Consider the following 19,299-nt stretch of genomic DNA (forward strand, 5'->3'; position numbering starts at 1 on the left):
TTCCTGTTGGAACTGTAACCCTATTGGATCAGGTGACTGTGATGTCATGGTTATGCTCGAGGAGAAGCTCTTAACCAATCGAAACAAGGCAATCGGTACCAAAGTTAACTATCATCATCCCATCACTCCAAAATCAACATCATATTTCAAATTCCATTCAGTAAATTACCATTCGTTTAATAAGGGACAACTATAATATCAATATGGTGGGGGGAAATTATGTTATCCTATTAGACCAAGGCCTACTTGTAGATGGCTATTCGAAATATCAAATATATGTAGGAGTAGACATATAGCCGCCCTAGATCATTTGAACTATCACCACATCAATAACACATTTTCAAAAACAAAATGGCCTATAATTGTAATTTCGTGAAGCGCCAAAAGCAAAGATAACTCAACATAAGCTTTTTTCTGAATAAATAATAATGCTCTACTAAGGCCGCTTCGAACATTTTTCTTGTACTATTTTAGCAACATATGCCCATGTGCAAAACATGGAGGAGAGTATGAATTGAAGTATGAGTATGAATGAAAGGCTACACAATAAAAATTTGCCTAAAGCCTCCATCACACCGACAGCTTTATTGTGTTTTGGTACACCAAAAGTACATTCCTTTCAAATGGAACTCTGCGTTTACCTTGCAGCATTGTGTTACAGAGGCAGTTGCAGTGCGTTCTGTGTGGTGCATATGCTGGATTTATTGAACATGTGCATCTTATTGTATGCATAGACGGCTTGACAGAAACAGTAGCAGATGGTGAATGTTGAACTTTTGATGCACACATATCCAGATGATGCTGCGTACATTTTGCGTAAACACTATAGGTGTGATCGAGGCATAAATTCGAACATTTTGCACAAATGGCACTGACTAAACAACTATAATGTAGGGAAGCGTGTTGAGTTAGAAATGTTGATAATACGAAGTTTGACATGAAGTTTAATAAAATCAAAGTGAGGAATAATTTTTGTTAGGTTAATGCTTCTTTCAAGAAATGATGTGCTTTGGATAAAGGCATAATGGTTGTGAAAATATCACTTCATATACTACAGCGAGGCCCACATTCAAAATTCTACAATAATTTAAAGGCTAGATTAAATCAATCAATCTAGATCGATCAAAAATAAATGTGGTAGGCCTATTCGTTTTAGCCAAGGTAAGTGAGGCAAATCAAAGGAGAGTGAAGATTAACAATAGTTGTGTTGATATTGGGGACTTGCAGTGACGGAAGAGAAGTATGAGCCACCTCCATATTCTATACCTATGGTGGCAGAAACAATTGGTGGACCAGTCGGCCTATAGGTCACCTTCAGAAGGTGTCTATCCCTATAGATAAAGAATTTACGGCGCCTTGCAACTTTTACAATTTATAGAGGGAAATGTAGCCTATAGAAATGGATAGTAGCCTAGCGAGAGGTAACAGGACGGTCTTAATGTCATAAATGACACACTGAGAAAAATGTAATTGATATGCCTTATTTCTCATTAACAAGGAAACCATCGGCCTGCTACTCAATTGAAAACACACACCTTTAAATATATAACAGTCCGTAATGACACTGTTAAATTGCCTTTTATATAGGCCTAATAGCCAACTGAGAATAAACTGGTATTATGCTGAAAGTAATAGATTTGCACTTGCCAATACATAAAAGGAATGCCAGAAGCGGAGGGCACTTTTGTATTGTTCGAAGGCCCTGGGTTGTTTATGTTTAATGATTTAGTCCTTTGTTGGGATTTCCACATTTCCTATTGATACCCCAGGGCAGCGGGCGACTGGGCTGGTGTGGGTGGGCTACGTTACCGACAAAAGCTGCAGATGATTTGCCAAATTCATCACGCATGTATTCAGATTGGAAACAGGTCCAATGCCATGGCGGAAAAACGCGTTGTGTGGTTTCAATAACAAAAACGGATAATAATAGAAATTCGTCTGAATTTCCACAGATATGGCGCTAAAATGACAATAGCTGGCACGAGAAACATAATTCTTCTCTCGTTGAAATGTCTCGTTGAGAAACCAGAGATGGAAATGATCAAACCAACAAAGGCCCTATACTGAGATAGCCTATTGGCTAAGTGACAGTTCATTATAAGAAACAATTGAAAGTTAACGCCCCATCCGATATTGTTATTAGATGCGACATAAAAGATGATGCTGTCGCGTAAAAGTTGTAGTGCATCGTCATACCACATCGTAAATTATATTTAAAGCAGCTAAGTCCTACAGAGAAATAGAGCTAAACCCAAGTTAAATTCACCTGCTGATTAACTTTTTAGTCATTTGAAGTATAGGCGTTCCATTCATTTGTTCTTCAGACCCCAGACTCTCTCTCACTCACAAACACACACGCACACAGTAAATCATTTAAAACGATTATTCTTCAGACATTCGTCTACATATTTCTGTTTCCAATTCTGTCAAAATATCCCTTCAATGTGTTAGCCTGATCAAACTGAAAACAAAAAATGTAGACTAACAAATGCTTTTTATTAGGAAATATTGACTAGCACTTCAAAGACTGAGGATGTTTTCTGTCAATTTCACATAAACACCTCTTCAGCTTTATCCACTTAAAACCTTGGCAGTGCAGTGTTGAATGACTCAGGCATAATGTGAGAGGCATTGTATATCATGAATTACTAGTTCATCCACATTTAAGGAACTGCTGAGCCAAACAATAGTGATGTAAGAAACGAAATAACGGGAAGTGTGTGCATGTGTGTTATTCTGTGAATGAGTGAGTGTGTATGCTTGACTCACTCTCTCTGCATTTAGGAGGGATCCAGAAGAGGTTGGAATTTCATAAATCATCAGGTCAGTACGTTTTTCTTTACTAGAGTTTTCACCATAGCCTTGATCTGATGAAATTGTTGTGTGCTATTACATTTACCCCCCATGCCTTCAGTTTCAAATAGCTTTTGGCAAATAAACAAATACTACATCTCTATGAAGGAGCACATTTCCAAGGAGTCTACGTCAAACCACATGTTAACTACAGAGGACCAAAATAAATTTATAGTTTAGAATACCTAGTCATGTTGAGTGTGTCCAGGAGAGACTTTTCTCCAAAAGCGAGCATGACGCCATCTTGTGGCATAAATGAAAAATCACACCATATTCAAAAACATAAGACGTCATGAATTACCACTTAGAGCAGGGATGGGCAACTGGCTGCCCCACCCTTATGTAGGCCCGTGTACCAATAAAAAAATAGCAATAATAATAACAATATATATAATAATAATAATAACTATATATATATATATATATATATATATACAGTACCAGTCAACAATTTGGACACACCTACTCAATTCCAGGATTTTTCTTATTTTTACTATTTTCCACATTGTAGAATAATAGTGAAGACATCAAAACTATTAAATAACACACGTTGAATCATGTAGTAACCAAAAAAGTGTTAAACAAATTAAATATATTTTACATTTGAGATTCTTCAAAAGTAGCCACCCTTTGCCTTGATGACAGCTTTGCACTCTATTGGCATTCTCTCAACCAGCTTCATGAGGTAGTCATCTGGAATGCATTTCCATTAACAGGTGTGCCTTTGTTAAAAGTTAATTTGTGGAATTTCTTTCCTTCTTAATGTGTTTGAGCCAATCAGTTGTGTGGTGACAAGGTAGGGGTGGTATACAGAAGATAGCCCTATTTGGTAAAAGACCAAGTCCATATTATGGCGAGAACAACTCAAATAAGCAAAGAGAAACGACAGTCCGTCATTACTTTAAGACATGAAGGTCAGTCAATCTGGAACATTTCAAGAATAAAAAAAAACCATCAAGCGCTATGATGAAACTGGGTCTCATGAGGACAGCCACAGGAAAGGAATACGCAGATTTACCTCTGCTGCAGAGGCTGTTCATTAGAGTTACCAGCCTCAGAAATTGCAGCCTAAATAAATGCTTCACAGAGTTCAAGTAACAGACACATCTCAACATTAACTGTTCAGAAGAGACTGCGTGAATCAGGCCTTCATGATCGAATTGCTGCAAAGGAACCACTACTAAAGGACACCAATAAGAAGAAGAGACTTGCTTGGGCCAAGAAACATGAGCAATGGACATTAGACCGGTGGAAATCTGTCCTTTGGTCTGATGAGTCCAAATTTGAGATTTTTGGTTCCAATCGCTGTGTCTTTGTGAGACGCAGAGTAGGTGAACGGATGATCCCCGCATGTGTGGTTCCCACCGTGAAGCATGGAGGAGGAGGTGTGATGATGTGGGGGTGTTTTGCTGGTGTCACTGTCAGTGATTTATTTTGAATTCAAGGTACACTTAACCAGCATGGCTACCACAGCATTCTGCAGCGATAAGCCATCCCATCTAGTTTGTGCTTAGTGGGACTATCATTTGTTTTTCAACAGGACAATGACCCAACACACCTCCAGGCTGTGTAAAGTGGTGATCCCAACTGACCTAATACAGGGAATTTTTACTAGGATTAAATGTCAGGAATTGTGAAAAACTGAGTTTAAATGTATTTGGCTAAGGTGTATGTAAACTTCCGACTTCAACTGTATGTACGCCGAGGAACCTAAAACTTTCCACCTTCTCCACTGCTGTCCCATCGATGTGGATAGGGGGGTGCTCCCTCTGCTGTTTCCTGAAGTCCACAATCATCTCCTTTGTTTTGTTGACATTGAATGAGAGGTTATTTTCCTGACACCACACTCCCAGAGCCCTCACCTCCTCCCTGTATGCTGTCTCGCCTTTGTTGGTAATCAAGCCTATTACTGTTGTGTCGTCTGAAAATTGATGATTGAGTTGGAGGCGTGCATGGCCACTTAGTCATGGGTGAACAGGGAGTACAGGAGGGGGCTGAGCACGCACCCTTGTGGGGCCCCAGTGTTGAGGATCAGCGAAGTGGAGATGTTGTTTCCTACCTTCACCACCTGGAGTCGGCCCGTCAGGAAGTCCAGGACCCAATTGCACAGGGTAGGGTTTAGACCCAGGGCCTCGAGCTTAATGATGAGCTTGGAGGGTACTATGGTGTTGAATGCTGAGCTATAGACAATGAACAGCATTCTTACATAGGTATTCCTCTTGTCCAGATGGGATAGGGCAGTGTGATGGAGATTGCATCGTCTGTGGACCTATTGGGGTGGTAAGCAAATTGAAGTGGGTCTAGGGTGACAGGTAAGGTGGAGGTGATATGATCATTGACTAGTCTCTCAAAGCACTTCATGATGACAGAAGTGAGTGCTACGGGGGCAATAGTCATTTAGTTCAGTTACCTTTGCATTCTTGGGTACAGGAACAATGGTGGCCATCTAGAAGCATGTGGGGACAGCAGGCTGGGATAGGGAGAGATTGAATATGTCCGTAAACACACCAGCCAGCTGGTCTGCGCATGCTCTGAGGATGCGGCTAGGGATGTCGTCTGGGTCGGCAGTCTTGCGAGGGTTAACACGTTTAAATGTCTTACTCACGTCGGCCACAGAGAAGGAGAGCCCACAGTCCTTGGTAGCTGGCCGCGTCAGTGGCACTGTGTTATCCTCAAAGCGGGCAAAGAACGTGTTTAGCTTGTCCTGAAGCAAGACGTCGGTGTCCGCGACGTGGCTGGTTTTCCTTTTGTAGTCTGTGATTGTCTGTAGACCTTGCCACATACGTCTCGTGTCTGAGCCATTGAATTGCGACTCCACTTTGTCTCTATACTGATGTCTTGCCTGTTTGATTGCCTTGCGGATGGAATGACTACTCTGTTTGTATTCTGCCATATTCCCAGTCACCTTGCCATGGTTAAATGCAGTGGTTCGCACTTTCAGTTTTGTGCAAATGCTGCTATCTATAGACGGTTTCTGGTTAGGGTAGGTTTTAATAGTCACAGTTAGAACAACATCTCCTATACACTTCTTGATGAAATCACTAACCGTCTCAGTGTACACGTCAATATTATTCTCGGAAGCTACCCGGAACATATCCCAGTCCGCATGATCAAAACAATCTTGAAGCGTGGATTCCGATTGGTCAGACCAGCGTTGAATAGTCCTTAGCATGGGTACTTCCTGTTTGAGTTTCTGCCTATAGGAAGGGAGGAGCAAAATGGAGTCGTGGTCAGATTTGCCGAAAGGAGTGCGGGGGAGGGCCTTGTATGAATCCCGGAAGTTGGAATAACAATGGTCGAGTGTTTTTCCAGCGCGAGTACTACAGTCGATATGCTGATAGAATTTAGGTAGCCTTTTCCTCAAATTTGCTTTGTTAAAATCCCCAGCTACAATAAATGCAGACTCAGGATATATGGTTTCCAGTTTGCATAAACTCCAGCGAAGTTCCTTGGGGGCCGTTGTGGTATCGGCTTGAGGGGGGATATACGCAGCTGTGATAATACGGTCGGCATTTGATTGTAAGGTATTCTAGGTTGGGTGAACAAAAGGACTTGAATTCCTGTATGTATTCCTGTATTACAATTACACCTGTCGTGGTAATTTCCTGTATTACTAAATTATGAGAGTTTACAAACCACACACAAGTCAGAGTTATATTTTAAACTCCATCTTTAATTATATGAGCTTCACCATAGCCCTTTGACCCTCAGATCAATTCAGTGTCTACAAATGAATTCTCTGAAAAAAGCAAGTTTTCTGAAGTTCATAACTTATTTCATCTGTTGCCTAATAAACTGCATGGTTTCCCAAGTAGTAGTGGGAGGACCACACACCATATCATAGCGTGACTCCAAGTTTACAGTGTTTTCACCACCATCTCTCGCATAACTAATTTAAAAAGACACAAAATATTCCACCATGTTGAACGAACAAATGATCTGTCAGCATTTACAAAATTGTACCGTAACTTCCTTTTTTCCATCACAGGCACAGCTGTTGTGATGTGTGTTATATGTATGACTTTACTTGCATAAAAACTGTGGCTGGAAACGTGGTTAGGGACAGATCAACATTTACTGGGGGGGAGGGGCTGGTACAACTCAAAATAAAAATGAACCCCCCTCCCCAACATAAAACATATTTTCACATGACCCTCCCCTTGTATTGTAAAATAAACTGAACACCCTCCCTCCTCATAGAATTAACTCTGTAGTATCTGGGATCTACATCTGTTTATTTTAGTTACTATGCTGTTACTAAGCAGTGATGCATTACGGCAGTGTGACGTTACTACACCTAATAGGAAATGCACATGCGCACAATTGTGCCGGGGGCTGTAGAGCATGAGAGGTTTTGACTAAACGAAAACTAACTGTACTCCCGTCTCCTGCCTGGTCATTTCTCCACAACACAAATATTACAAACTCAAACTAATATTTATGACCAAAAATAACAATAACGGGCCTCCCGGGTGGCGCAGTGGTCTAGAGCACAGCTAGCATCGCAGTGCTAGCTGCGCCACCAGAGTCTCTGGGTTCGCGCCCAGGCTCTGTCGCAGCCGGCCGCGACCGGGAGGTCCGTGGGGCGAAGCACAATTGGCATAGCGTCGTCCGGGGCGCAGTGCGCGCTAACCAAGGGGGCCAGGTACACGATGTTTCCTCCGACACATTGGTGCGGCTGGCTTCCGGGTTGGAGGCGCGCTGTGTTAAGAAGCAGTGCGGCTTGGTTGGGTTGTGCTTCGGAGGACGCATGGCTTTCGACCTTCGTCTCTCCCGAACCCGTACGGGAGTTGTAGCGATGAGACAAGATAGTAATTACTAGCGATTGGATACCACGAAAATTGGGGAGAAAATGGGATAAAAATTTTAATAAAAAAAATAAATAAAATAAAATAAAAAAAATAACAATAACTAGCAACCCTGTGTTTATTAACATGGATATCGACTTTGCCACTTCAGCATGCTTTTGTGGCACAGTCCATGCCACACAGGGTTACAGGCCAGAAGGTTGAGGGTTCGCCAACCACCACAGTCAAGCTCACCCTCCCTGCCTGTTTCATTACTTCACTATCAGAGCCTGCGGCAAACATTGATCAGCTAGGGGGAAATCTGATTATCTAAATTTTGATGCCATATTTATAACTATATAAAATATATGCAATGAATTGTCCACCAGCAGGTTTCTGAGCCAATGCACCACACAACCAATAAACAAAGCATACTGACATTGGGACCTTCAGTATCATGGTTTGCGTTTTCAGCACCACAACAAATAGACCATGTCAATCTCGACAAAAAGAAAATACATCCCTCCCTACCATGCAGGCTTATCCAGTATCGAAGGCTTGGCTTGACAATCTCCGAATTTCATTAAACTTTTTGGTGTTTGTAACAGTCTCTTTCCATTCATCAATTGGCCGCTGCACAGTTTGGAATGATAGAAAGATTTTATTTGTCATTTAAAAAAATACATACTATATATCCAGTACACACAAAGAATTTTAAAAGTGACAGGGATTGCACAATAAAGTCGCGGACTTATTTCCAATGTTGTCCCTATTTTCTTTACATAAATACATGTACAATTACATAGATACAGACACATTACAGATGAGTATGAGGGGGCAGTTTAAGTACAGTTCTTACAAGCTTGTTTGGCAGGTAGCTTATTTTTTAGATGTTTGGAGCTGCTGGTAAACCATGATGTGCAGACAAAATCCAAGTGACACTGGACTAGCGCGTCTTTAGGGTGTCTATAGCTAGGTTTCCATCCAATTGGTGACAGATTTCATGCGAATATTCTAAAATCTTCAAAAAAAATATGCCATATCAGAGTTTCCTTTAGAAAAATTTGGTGCCAGACAACACGACAAGGAACATTTTAATTTACCGGACATTTGAGAAATGTCATAGACATCCATATGCATTCAGATTCAACCAGAGGCAGGTCGGATCTGTTGGTCCCCATGTAACAGTATTGCTACCGTCCCTCTCTTTGCACTGAACCAGGGACCCTCTGCACACAAAGACAACAGTCACCCTTGAAGCATTGTTACACATCGCTCCACAAAGCCGCAGCCACAGCAAGGGAAACAACTACTTCAAGGTCTCAGAGCGAATGATGTCACCGATAGCGTGCACCCCGCTAACTAGCTAGCCATTTCACACTGGTTACACTCACCCCCTTTTTGACCTCCTCCTTTTCCGCAGCAACCAGTGATCCGGGTCAACAGCATCAATGTAACAGTATAGCTTCCGTCCCTCTCCTCGCCCCTACCTGGGCTCAAACCAGGCACCCTCTGCACACATCAACAACATTCACCCATGAAGCATCGTCACACATCGCTCCACAAAAGCCGCAGCCCTTGCAGAGCAAGGAAAACAACTACTTCAAGGTCTCAGAGCGAGTGACGTCACCGATTGAAATGCTATTAGCGCCACACCGCTAACTAGCTAGCCATTTCACACCGGTTACACCCACTTTGCTGGGTGTAACTGCCTCCACTCTTCTGGGAAGGCTTTCCACTAGATGTTGGAACATTTCTGCGTGGACTTGCTTCCAACAGAAGAGTGAATGTAAACCAAGGAAAAAACGCACTACCCTCCCTTGTACCCAATAAAAATACACACAACCCTCCCCTCAGTAAATTTCGACCTGTCCCTATAGTGTCCAACTTTCAACTGTTGCAGATGCATATTGCCGACTTCACTCTTTGACTTTTGTCTACAGTCAGTTGCTTTTGCCTCACCACTTAAACGAGCCCTCTGTTATCAGTTAATGTGTTTTCCCAGTGAGGTCACTTTAAGGTCAGAAAAAACAAATTTCCCTACTTATATAGCACATGCATTGCAGCAAAATCTGTGAACTAAATTCAGCAAAAAAAGAAACGTCCTCTCACTGTCAACTGCATTTATCTTTAGCAAACTTAACATGTGTAAATATTTGTATGAACATAACAAGATTCAACAACTGAGACATAAACTGAACAAGTTCCACAGACATGTGACTAACAGAAATGGAATAATGTGTCCCTGAACAAAGGGGGGGGTCAAAATCAAAAGTAACAGTCAGTATCTGGTGTGGCCACCAGCAGCATTAAGTACTGCAGTGCATCTCCTCCTCATGGACTGCACCAGATTTGTCAGTTCTTGCTGTGAGATGTTACCCCAGTCTTCCACCAAGGCACCTGCAAGTTCCCGGACATTTCTGGAGAGAATGGCCCTAGCCCTCACCCTCCGATCCAACAGGTCCCAGACGTGCTCAATTGGATTGAGATCCGGGCTCTTCGTTGGCCATGGCAGAACACTGACATTCCTGTCTTGCAGGAAATCACGCACAGAACGAGCAGTTTGGCTGGTGGCATTGTCACGCTGGAGGGTCATGTCAGGATGAGCCTGTAGGAAGGGTACCACATGAGGGAGGAGGATGTCTTCCCTGTAACGCACAGCGTTGAGATTACCTGCAATGACATCAAGCTCAGTCCGATGATGCTGTGACACACCGCCCCAGACCATGACGGACCCTCCACCTCCAAATCAATCCCGCTCCAGAGTACAGGCCTCGGTGTAACGCTCATTCCTTCAACTATAAACGCAAATCCAACCATCACCCCTGGTGAGACAAAACCGCGACTCGTCAGTGAAGATCACTTTTTGCCAGTCCTGTGTCATGACGTTGGCCTGGGGGTAGGTTTATGACAGTCATAAATACCTCTTCCCCCCTTTTTCCTCTCTCTACTCTACTGATGTGACATTAGAAAACCCCTTGGTTAACATAGAGATTCTGGGAACATCAGAAGTTTGGGGGAAATGAACTATATTCTGGTAATCCGACCAATTGAACATATGCGGTGGTACTTAATGTATATTATGTCAGTTCGGTTGTCATCTGGCACATTCTCATCAATGATAGAATGACATAAACTCTAAAGTGGAAAGTCAACACATCCGAGTTATCGGATTCACATGGAATTGTTGTTCAATTGAAATGTTTGAATATGAAATTATTTGTGATTGGATGAAATGTGATTTTAGCTTCTAAAATGTGAGAATTGGGTTTTCATGAGTGAATTAGGCCCGACTCAGTGGCCCGCCCACGTGAAGAGACATAGGTTGTAAATTATGAAACACACCCCTTTTCTCCCTCCACTATATAAGCCATTGACGAAAATCGAACCTCCTGTTCCTAGGATGTGAGGACGACGGTCCGATGTCAGAATGGTTCAGATAATAACTACAGAACGAAGCCAACATCAGCGTGAGCTTTGGTTGCGAATGGTATAAACTTTGAACTCTTTTTCACTACAGAAGTGATACCTCCTAGCCGTTGAGTTAGCAACAGCAGCTGCAAACGAGGGTTAGGAAGGAACAGACAGAGTATTCCGTCTATCACACAACGACGTTACTACAACTATCCAATTGACCACCAGAGACATTCTTCAAAGGACAAAGGACTCGGTTTGGCAACACGGCCTTCCATCTACCACCAACCTACTGAAGCGCAGCTCAGAGTAAATATTTATTGCATTTTCCTTTTCCAAATGGGTGGTAATTTAGAATGCATAAGATATTGTATTTACGATAGCACAGCTTCGCCGTTTGTTCCTCAGTCTTCCCGCTCTTTCACTCAAACCCAGCCCTTTTCTTTTGTGTAACAAGCTGTCATATCTGTTCCGCCCGCCAGGGACGTTTTCCTTTATGACGTAATTTGTAATCAAGTTATGATTAATTATGTGTATGTGTAATTCTGTGTGATTAGTTAGGTATTTAGTAAATAAATAATTAAACCCAATTTTGTATTGCTGATTCAACTTGTTAGCCAGGGTTCGTGAAGATAACCAAGAATTTACAACTTTCAGATGAGACTGAAATAAGGTGACGATTAATATTGACTGCTATTGATGTAAAATATTATTAGGTCTTTAAGAGTTTATTCGGAAGATAACAGCTCTATAAATATTATTTCGTGGTGCCCCGACTTTCTAGTTAATTACATTTACATGATTAGCTCAATCAGGTCATATTAATTACGCAGAAACGATTTTATAGAATAGCTTGTCATATCACTTAATCCGGCATAGCCAAAGACACGACACCTGTCTGGTCCAGCGACGGTGGGTTTGTGCCCATGGGCGATGTTGTTGCCGGTGATGTCTGGTGAGGACCTGCATTACAACAGGCCTACAAGCCCTCAGTCCAGCCTCTCTCAGCCTATTGCGGACAGTCTGAGCACTGATGGAGGGATTGTGCGTTCCTGGTGTAACTCGGGCAGTTGTTGTTGCCATCCTGTACCTGTCCCGCAGGTGTGATTTTCGGATGTACCAATCCTGTGCATGTGTTGTTACATGTGGTCTGCCACTGCGAGGACGATCAGCTGTCCGTCCTGTCTCCCTGTAGCGCTTTCTTAGGTGTCTCACAGTACGGACATTGCAATTTATTGCCCTGGCCACATTTGCAGTCCTCATGCCTCCTTGCAGCATGCCTAAGGCACGTTCACGCAGATGAGCAGGGACCCTGGGCATCTTTCTTTTGGTGTTTTTCAGAGTCAGTAGAAAGGCCTCTTTAGTGTCCTAAGTTTTCATTACTTTGACCTTAATTGTCTACCGTCTGTAAGCTGTTCGTGTCTTAACGACTGTTCCACAGGTGCATGTTCATTCATTGTTTATGGTTCATTGAACAAGCATGGGAAACAGTGTTTACAACCCTTTACAATGAAGATCTGTGAAGTTATTTAGATTTTTACGAATTATCTTTGAAAGACAGGGTCCTGAAAAAAGGACATTTCTTTTTTTGCTGAGTTTATACAAAATACCCCATCAATCTTATTACATTTTTTTTAAAGACACACTTCCTCTCATAGATGGGGCTGAATGGTCGTATGTGGTGTGATGTCGTAGTTGTATGGGCCAGATGTGTTGGTTCATGTTTAATTTTTTTCATGTGTTTAGTTCCCACGGCAAGCTGAGTCTCTGGCACCCTGCCTGTCTGGAGGAATGTAATTTCAGTTACTCAATGTTTGCTTAAATTGTATTGTTTGTCACTTCCTGTTTTAGTGACTGTAATGTTTATAACAGAACATCATATTTAAAGTGTAGTCAGAGATTGTGATATAGACTGAGTATACCAAAGATTAGGAACCCCCCCTTTTGCCCTCAGAACACCCTCAATTCATCGAGGCATAGACTCTACAAGGTGTCGAAAGCGTTCCATAGGGATACTGGCTCATGTTGACTCCAATGTTTTCCACAGTTGTTTCAAGTTGGCTGGATGTCCTTTGGGTGGTGGACAATTATTGAAACACACAGGAAACTGTTGAGTGTGGAAAAACCCAGCAGTGTTGCAGTTCTTGACACAAACCGGTGCACCTGGCACCTACTACCATACACCGTTCAAAGGCACTTAAATATTTTGTCTTGCCCCTTCACCCTCTGAATGGCATACACACGCAATCCATATCTCAATTGTCTCAAGGCTTAAAAATCCTTCTTTAACCTGTCTCCTCCCCTTCATCTACAATGATTTTAAGTGGATTTAACAAGTGACATCAATAAGGGATCATAGATTTCACCTGGATTCACCTGGTCAATCTATGTCATGGAAAGAGCTGATGTTCTTAATGTTTTCTATACTCGGTGTAAAGCATGCACAGAGATGATGATTTAAAGTGTTATTAGGTAGGCCTATTTTTGTAAATAAAACATCAGTCAGCTTTAGAGGCCCGGGTGGTGTAAAGTAACCCTACTTGCAATAAAATGTAGTACTTTTAATAAAAGATTATTGAATTTAATTAAATTGGATTAAATTCAAGCATTGTGTTGTCTGCCTGCTTTTCCCTACTATGTCTTCATTGAAACTCCCCATCATACAGTAGGTGAGCGAACATACAGTATATCATGCCCCTTTCAATGGTAGAATAAAAAAATAAGGTCTGTGGCCAGGCTGTCAGGGTAAACTACTGGCCCTCATATCATAGTTAGGTTCAGAAGTTTGGTGATCCGGTGAGCCTAATCACTGGCGATGATGATTCTTTGTTGAAACGTTCCATCCTGTGTGACGAATGTCTTGTGACACAATACGCATATTTCAGCTGTTTGTCCACAGCTAGGTTGCATTAGAAATGTTCTATTAGTCGATGTCAGTTAGGATTCCAATGTACTCATCTTAAATGTGTTGATACATAGTTGTCAATAAGCAATATAGCGCTGTGCACTTTACTCATATGAATAGTTTATAAAATACATCTGTTTCGTAAAGAATCATCAATGCATTCAAAACTCAAGCATTTCATAACATGTCATGACTCTTTAACTTGGCATTATTCCATCTGTATGAGGTGACAGAGGTTGTTCCATAAGAAAGCTGTTGATAAATCAAAATCAAATCAAATTTCATTTGTCACATGCGCCGAATACAACAGGTGTAGTAATGCTTACTTACAAGCGCTTAACCAACAATGCAGTTTTAAGAAAATAGAGTTAAGAAAATATTTACTAAATAAACTAAAGTAAAAAAAAATTACTTTAACACAATAAAATAACAATAATGAGGCTATATACAGGGGGTACCGGTATCAAGTCAATGTGTCTTGCTGTCACTCATGAGTTAACGGGAGAAATTCCCTGCCTCAATAAGCCCTCAAAGTCAGCCAAATCCCAGATTTCACAATCTTCCGTCTGCCACAATGACTCACTTCCAGAACTCGGCTTTAAAACAGCTCTCTCCCCACAGTGGCAGACAAAGCGGCTCTCTTCTCACAGCGGCAGATTCAAACTCACCATAGACAGAGAAGGAAGGAAAGAAAGAAAGAAAGAACTCGCAACTGAACTGACAAAGAGAGAAAGATATAACAATAAAATACTTAACAATACTTGTTACCAGCTAGATAACAACAGACTATATTAGAGGATTTCTAGTAGGATCATTTGTAACTCCAAGATGAGCATCAGAATGTCAGCCAGCCTTGTCGTTGTGCTCCTGGCCTTCCTGACCATTACTGAGGGTGAGTTTATATTATTACCTACATCACTCTGACTCAATGCATTGACACCAATGGACATGAATATAATGGTTATGAGCAGTAGGATTACTATTTTACCTTTATATACTGTACTGTATCTTGTATCTTATTGTACATACAAATAAATCTGCATCTCCCTCTCTAGATATGAAATATATACTGTATATATACTTTATATATGCCATTTAACACACGCTTTTATACAGAGCAACTTACAGTCATGCGTGGATGACTCTCTTTCCCTCTCTCTAACTAATCAAGTGTGTTTGTCATCACGGTGGATGCCTGTGTATTCTTTCTACCCCTGACCCTTGACCTCTTACCTCTAACAGGGATGAGTCTGAGAGGCGTGGGGGCTGACCTGCGATGTCGCTGCATTGAGACGGAGAGCAGACATATTGGTAAACTCATTAAGAAGATAGAGATGTTCCCTCCCAGCTCGCACTGCAGAGACACTGAGATCATGTGAGTCCTGCTGCATCCTGATTGTAGTCCTATTACACTGGCAAATGCTTACTATAAAATATGGCTATAATATGATGTTGACATTAAATGTGGTTACTGTATAATGTTAACTTAAAAATATATAACTTCAATTAATTAGTCCTACTCCCTGACTACCATCCAATTTCACTAGCTAATGCTGACACTAAAATGTAGTTATTACCAGGTTTCATGATTGTCTGACTGTGCTGTGTGTCTGTCCTGCAGTGCCACTCTGAGCAAGAGTGGTCAGGAGATTTGTCTGGATGTCAGCGCTCCTTGGGTCAAAAGGGTCATTGAGAAGATGCTGGCCAAGTAAGTACTAGATAGGCTGTATGAGTTTAAGGATGTAAACCGACCGGTTAAAACCACACAGATAGGAAGAGTTAAATGACATAGAGTTTGATTGGACAAAATTATGTCATAAATACAGCATATACAGCAAATATAGCATGACTTGCTTCACCTGACAGAAATATGTCTAGGTTCAAGTGACATTTTTTTACATTTTCATTATCCTAAGCTTGGGGAATTGTCTTGTCCAGCTTCACAAAAAGTTCTGAATCAACTTGACATTGTTGATTATATTGTAATAACGTAATCTTTTATTTTCCTCAACAGCAACAAATGAAGAGGGGGAATCATTCCATGAATACTCTGGGATTCTGAACTGTTACAAGATACAAACCAAATAAGTATTTATAAGATTGATAGGCTGAATTCTATCATTTTCTATCCATGTTGAAATACAATACTAGATTTAGAGTGCCATGAGACTTTTTTAAGTGAAGAGACAGTCGGTTTCTTATATATAACCAAGTACTATGTACTAAGCTTATATTTTATTTTTATTTATAAAGTGTTTTTCTTGCATTGTTATAATCATATTATGAGATTTACATGCATTCCGGTTGTATTGGAATGATTTCGTAATGAATAACGTCACATCCTACTTGACCCTCAAACGAATGTATTCATGCAAACCTCAGTATATTTATTGATACATTTATTTAGTTGCCTATTTATTCATATTAAACTGTTGGATCATGTTGAAACTTCCAATCTAATTCAGTTACAATAAATGTGTAAAAAAAACAACTCTGAAATCTGTCTCTTGCTGTCTCTATTTCCTGTATATAATCATTACTCCACTTCTAAAATGCAATCACAGCTTGCTGTTGCTAGCTAATTTGTCCTGGGATATAAACATTGAGTTGTTATTTTACCTGAAATACATAAGGTCCTCTACTCCGACAATTAATCCCCACATAAAACGGTCAACTGAATCGTTTCTAGTCATCTCTCCTCCTTCTAGGCTTTTTCTTCTCTTGACTTTATATTGCGATTGGCAACTTTCATAAATTAGGTGCATTGCTGCCACTGACCTTGTTCGTCTTTCAGTCACCCACGTGGGTATAACCAATGAGGAGATGGCACGTGAGTACCTGCTTCTATAAACCAATGAGGAGATGGGAGAGGCAGGACTTGCAGCGCGATCTGCGTCAGAAATAGGAATGAGTTCTATTTTAGCCCTTTGCAACGCAGACGCTCGTTGGCGCACACGAGCAGTGTGGATGCAATAATTGAATAATATAGATTACTAAATGTTTTTTTCAAAGCTCGCGCACGCGACGTGAGCGGTGTACTCAGCCTGTAAAGAAACATGATTTGCCCAAATGGTAAACTTAATCTTGAAGGCATCCACTTTGTCCCTCTGTTCAAATTGATTGTGCCCCCTCCCTTGCATTGACACATTGAGCAAATTCAGATTATCAAAAATATCCGCCAGGTAGGCAAACCTGCGCAAGCCATTCCTCACAATCAAAATGTTCAAAGCTCATAAAAGCGTCCGAAAAGTTTACCCTGGAAAGCCAGTGGACCTCTGCATGATAAAGCACCTGCTGGTGCTCCCTCCCCATATCCCTGCAGAAGGCCTGGAAACACCTGCTTTTCATGGAACTCTTTTTGATATAGTTGATACACTTGATCACATTCTTGAGAGTGGCGTGGAGCTCAGGCATGATGTCCTTCGCTACCAAAGCCTCCCTGTGTAGGAAGCAGTGGTTCCACGTCGCACTCGGTGCTCTCTCCAGGATCAGCTTTACTAATCCGTAGTGCTTTCCCGTCATGGCAGCTGCCCCATCAGTGGTCAGTACGCACCGATCCCAGGCCAGTCCTACGGAGCCCAGGTACAGTCGTATGAAAAAGTTTGGGCACCCCTCTGAGGCTGCATAATAATTTACTCTGTCGTCACAGACAATGATCACAGTGGCATGCCATTCATTTTCTAATAAAAGCTGAGTACTGGGGTATTGTCCAGACAAAGATTTTTAGTGTAGCAATATTAAGTTGTATGAAATTAAATCAGATGTGAAAAATAGGCTATGCAAAAATGTGGGCACCCTTGTCATTCTGTTGATTTGAATACCTGTAACTACTTAGCACTGATTAATTGGAACACACAATTGGTTTGGTGAGCTCATTAAGCCTTGAACTTCATAGACAAGTGCATCCAATCACGAGAAAAGGTATTTAAGGTGGCCAATTGCAAGTTGTTGTTCTCTTTGACTCTCCTCTGAAGAGTGGCAACATGGGGGCCTCAAAACAACTCTCAAATGACCTGAAAACAAAGATTGTTCAACATTATGGTTTAGAGGAAGGCTACAAAAAGCTATCGCAGAGATTTAAGCTGTCAGTGTCCATTGTGAGGAACATAGTGAGGAAATGGAAGACCACAGGCACAGTTCTTGTTAAGGCCAGAAGTGGCAGGCCAAGTAAAATATCGGAGCGGCAAAAGATGGTGAGAACGGTCAAAAACAGCCCACAGACCACCTCCAAAGACCTACAACATCATCTTGCTGCAGATGGTGTCACTGTGCATCGTTCAACAATTCAGCGGACTTTGCACAAAGAGAAGCTGTATGGGAGAGTGATGCGGAAGAAGCCTTTTCTGCACACACGCCACAAACAGAGTCGCTTGAGGTATGCAGACGCACATTTGGACAAGCCAGCTTCATTTTGGAATAAGGTGCTGTGGATGAAACAAAGATTGAGTTATTTGGTCATAACAAGGGACGTTATGCATGGCGGCAAAAGAACACAGCGTTCCAAGAAAAACACTTGCTACCCACAGTAAAATTTGGTAGGGGTTCCATCATGCTGTGGGGCTGTGTGGCCAGTGTCGGTACTGGGAATCTTGTTAAAGTTGAGGGTCGCATGGATTCCACTCAATATCAGCAGATTCTTGGGAATAATGTTGAAGAATCAGTCACAAAGTTGAAGTTACGCCGGCGCTGGATATTTCAACAAGACAACAACCCAAAACACTGCTCAAAATCTACCCGGGCATTTATGCAGAGGAACAAGTACAATGTTCTGGAATGGCCATCCCAGTCCCCAGACCTGAATATCATTGAGAATCTGTGGGTTGATTTGAAGCGGGCTGTCCATGCTCGGCAACCATCAAACCTAACTGAACTGGAAATGTTTTGTAAGGAGGAATGGTCCAAAATACCTTCATCCAGAATCCAGACACTCATTAGAGGCTATGGGAAGCGTCTAGAGGCTGTTACTTTAGCAAAAGGAGGCTCTACTAAATATTGATGGGATTTTTCTATAGGGGTGCCCAAATTTATGCACCTGTCTAATTTTTTTTTGATGCATATTGCACATTTTCTGTTAATCCAATAAACCTCATTTCACTACTGAAATATTACTGTGTCCATCAGTTATTTGATAGATCAAAATGAAAATCCTGATCCAAACACCGAATTATTTATAAATGGAAATCATGGAAATTGTCAGGGGTGCCCAAACTTTTTCATACGACTGTACATATCCATTGTGCTAAAGACAGCCTCTGCGGTGGTGATGGGCAAATCAGCACTAAAAAGGAACTTCTCCTCAAAGTTATTATCCCAGACGTGTCTGACAGACCATTAGAATTG

General features: G+C 41.5%; 1 protein-coding gene across 1 annotated transcript; it reads left to right on the forward strand.

The window, feature by feature from the left end:
- The first annotated feature begins 14,580 nt into the window (after positions 1-14,580).
- On the forward strand, positions 14,581-16,458 carry LOC139576129 (interleukin-8-like). Its single transcript, XM_071401837.1, has 4 exons — positions 14,581-14,851; positions 15,202-15,334; positions 15,581-15,667; positions 15,974-16,458. The coding sequence occupies exons 1-4, from the start codon at positions 14,788-14,790 to the stop codon at positions 15,981-15,983; spliced, it is 294 nt and encodes a 97-aa protein (XP_071257938.1). The 5' UTR covers positions 14,581-14,787; the 3' UTR covers positions 15,984-16,458.
- Positions 16,459-19,299: the final 2,841 nt, after the last annotated feature.

Source organism: Salvelinus alpinus, chromosome 1, assembly GCF_045679555.1.
Source record: "Salvelinus alpinus chromosome 1, SLU_Salpinus.1, whole genome shotgun sequence".
Lineage (NCBI taxonomy): Eukaryota > Metazoa > Chordata > Actinopteri > Salmoniformes > Salmonidae > Salvelinus > Salvelinus alpinus.

Coding starts and splice junctions, on each gene's coding strand:
- LOC139576129 (XM_071401837.1), top strand. CDS start 14,788: ATGAGCATCAGAATGTCAGCCAGCCTTGTCGTTGTGCTCCTGGCCTTC. Junction 14,852..15,201: donor CTTCCTGACCATTACTGAGG/GTGAGTTTATAT, acceptor TACCTCTAACAG/GGATGAGTCTGAGAGGCGTG. Junction 15,335..15,580: donor TGCAGAGACACTGAGATCAT/GTGAGTCCTGCT, acceptor TCTGTCCTGCAG/TGCCACTCTGAGCAAGAGTG.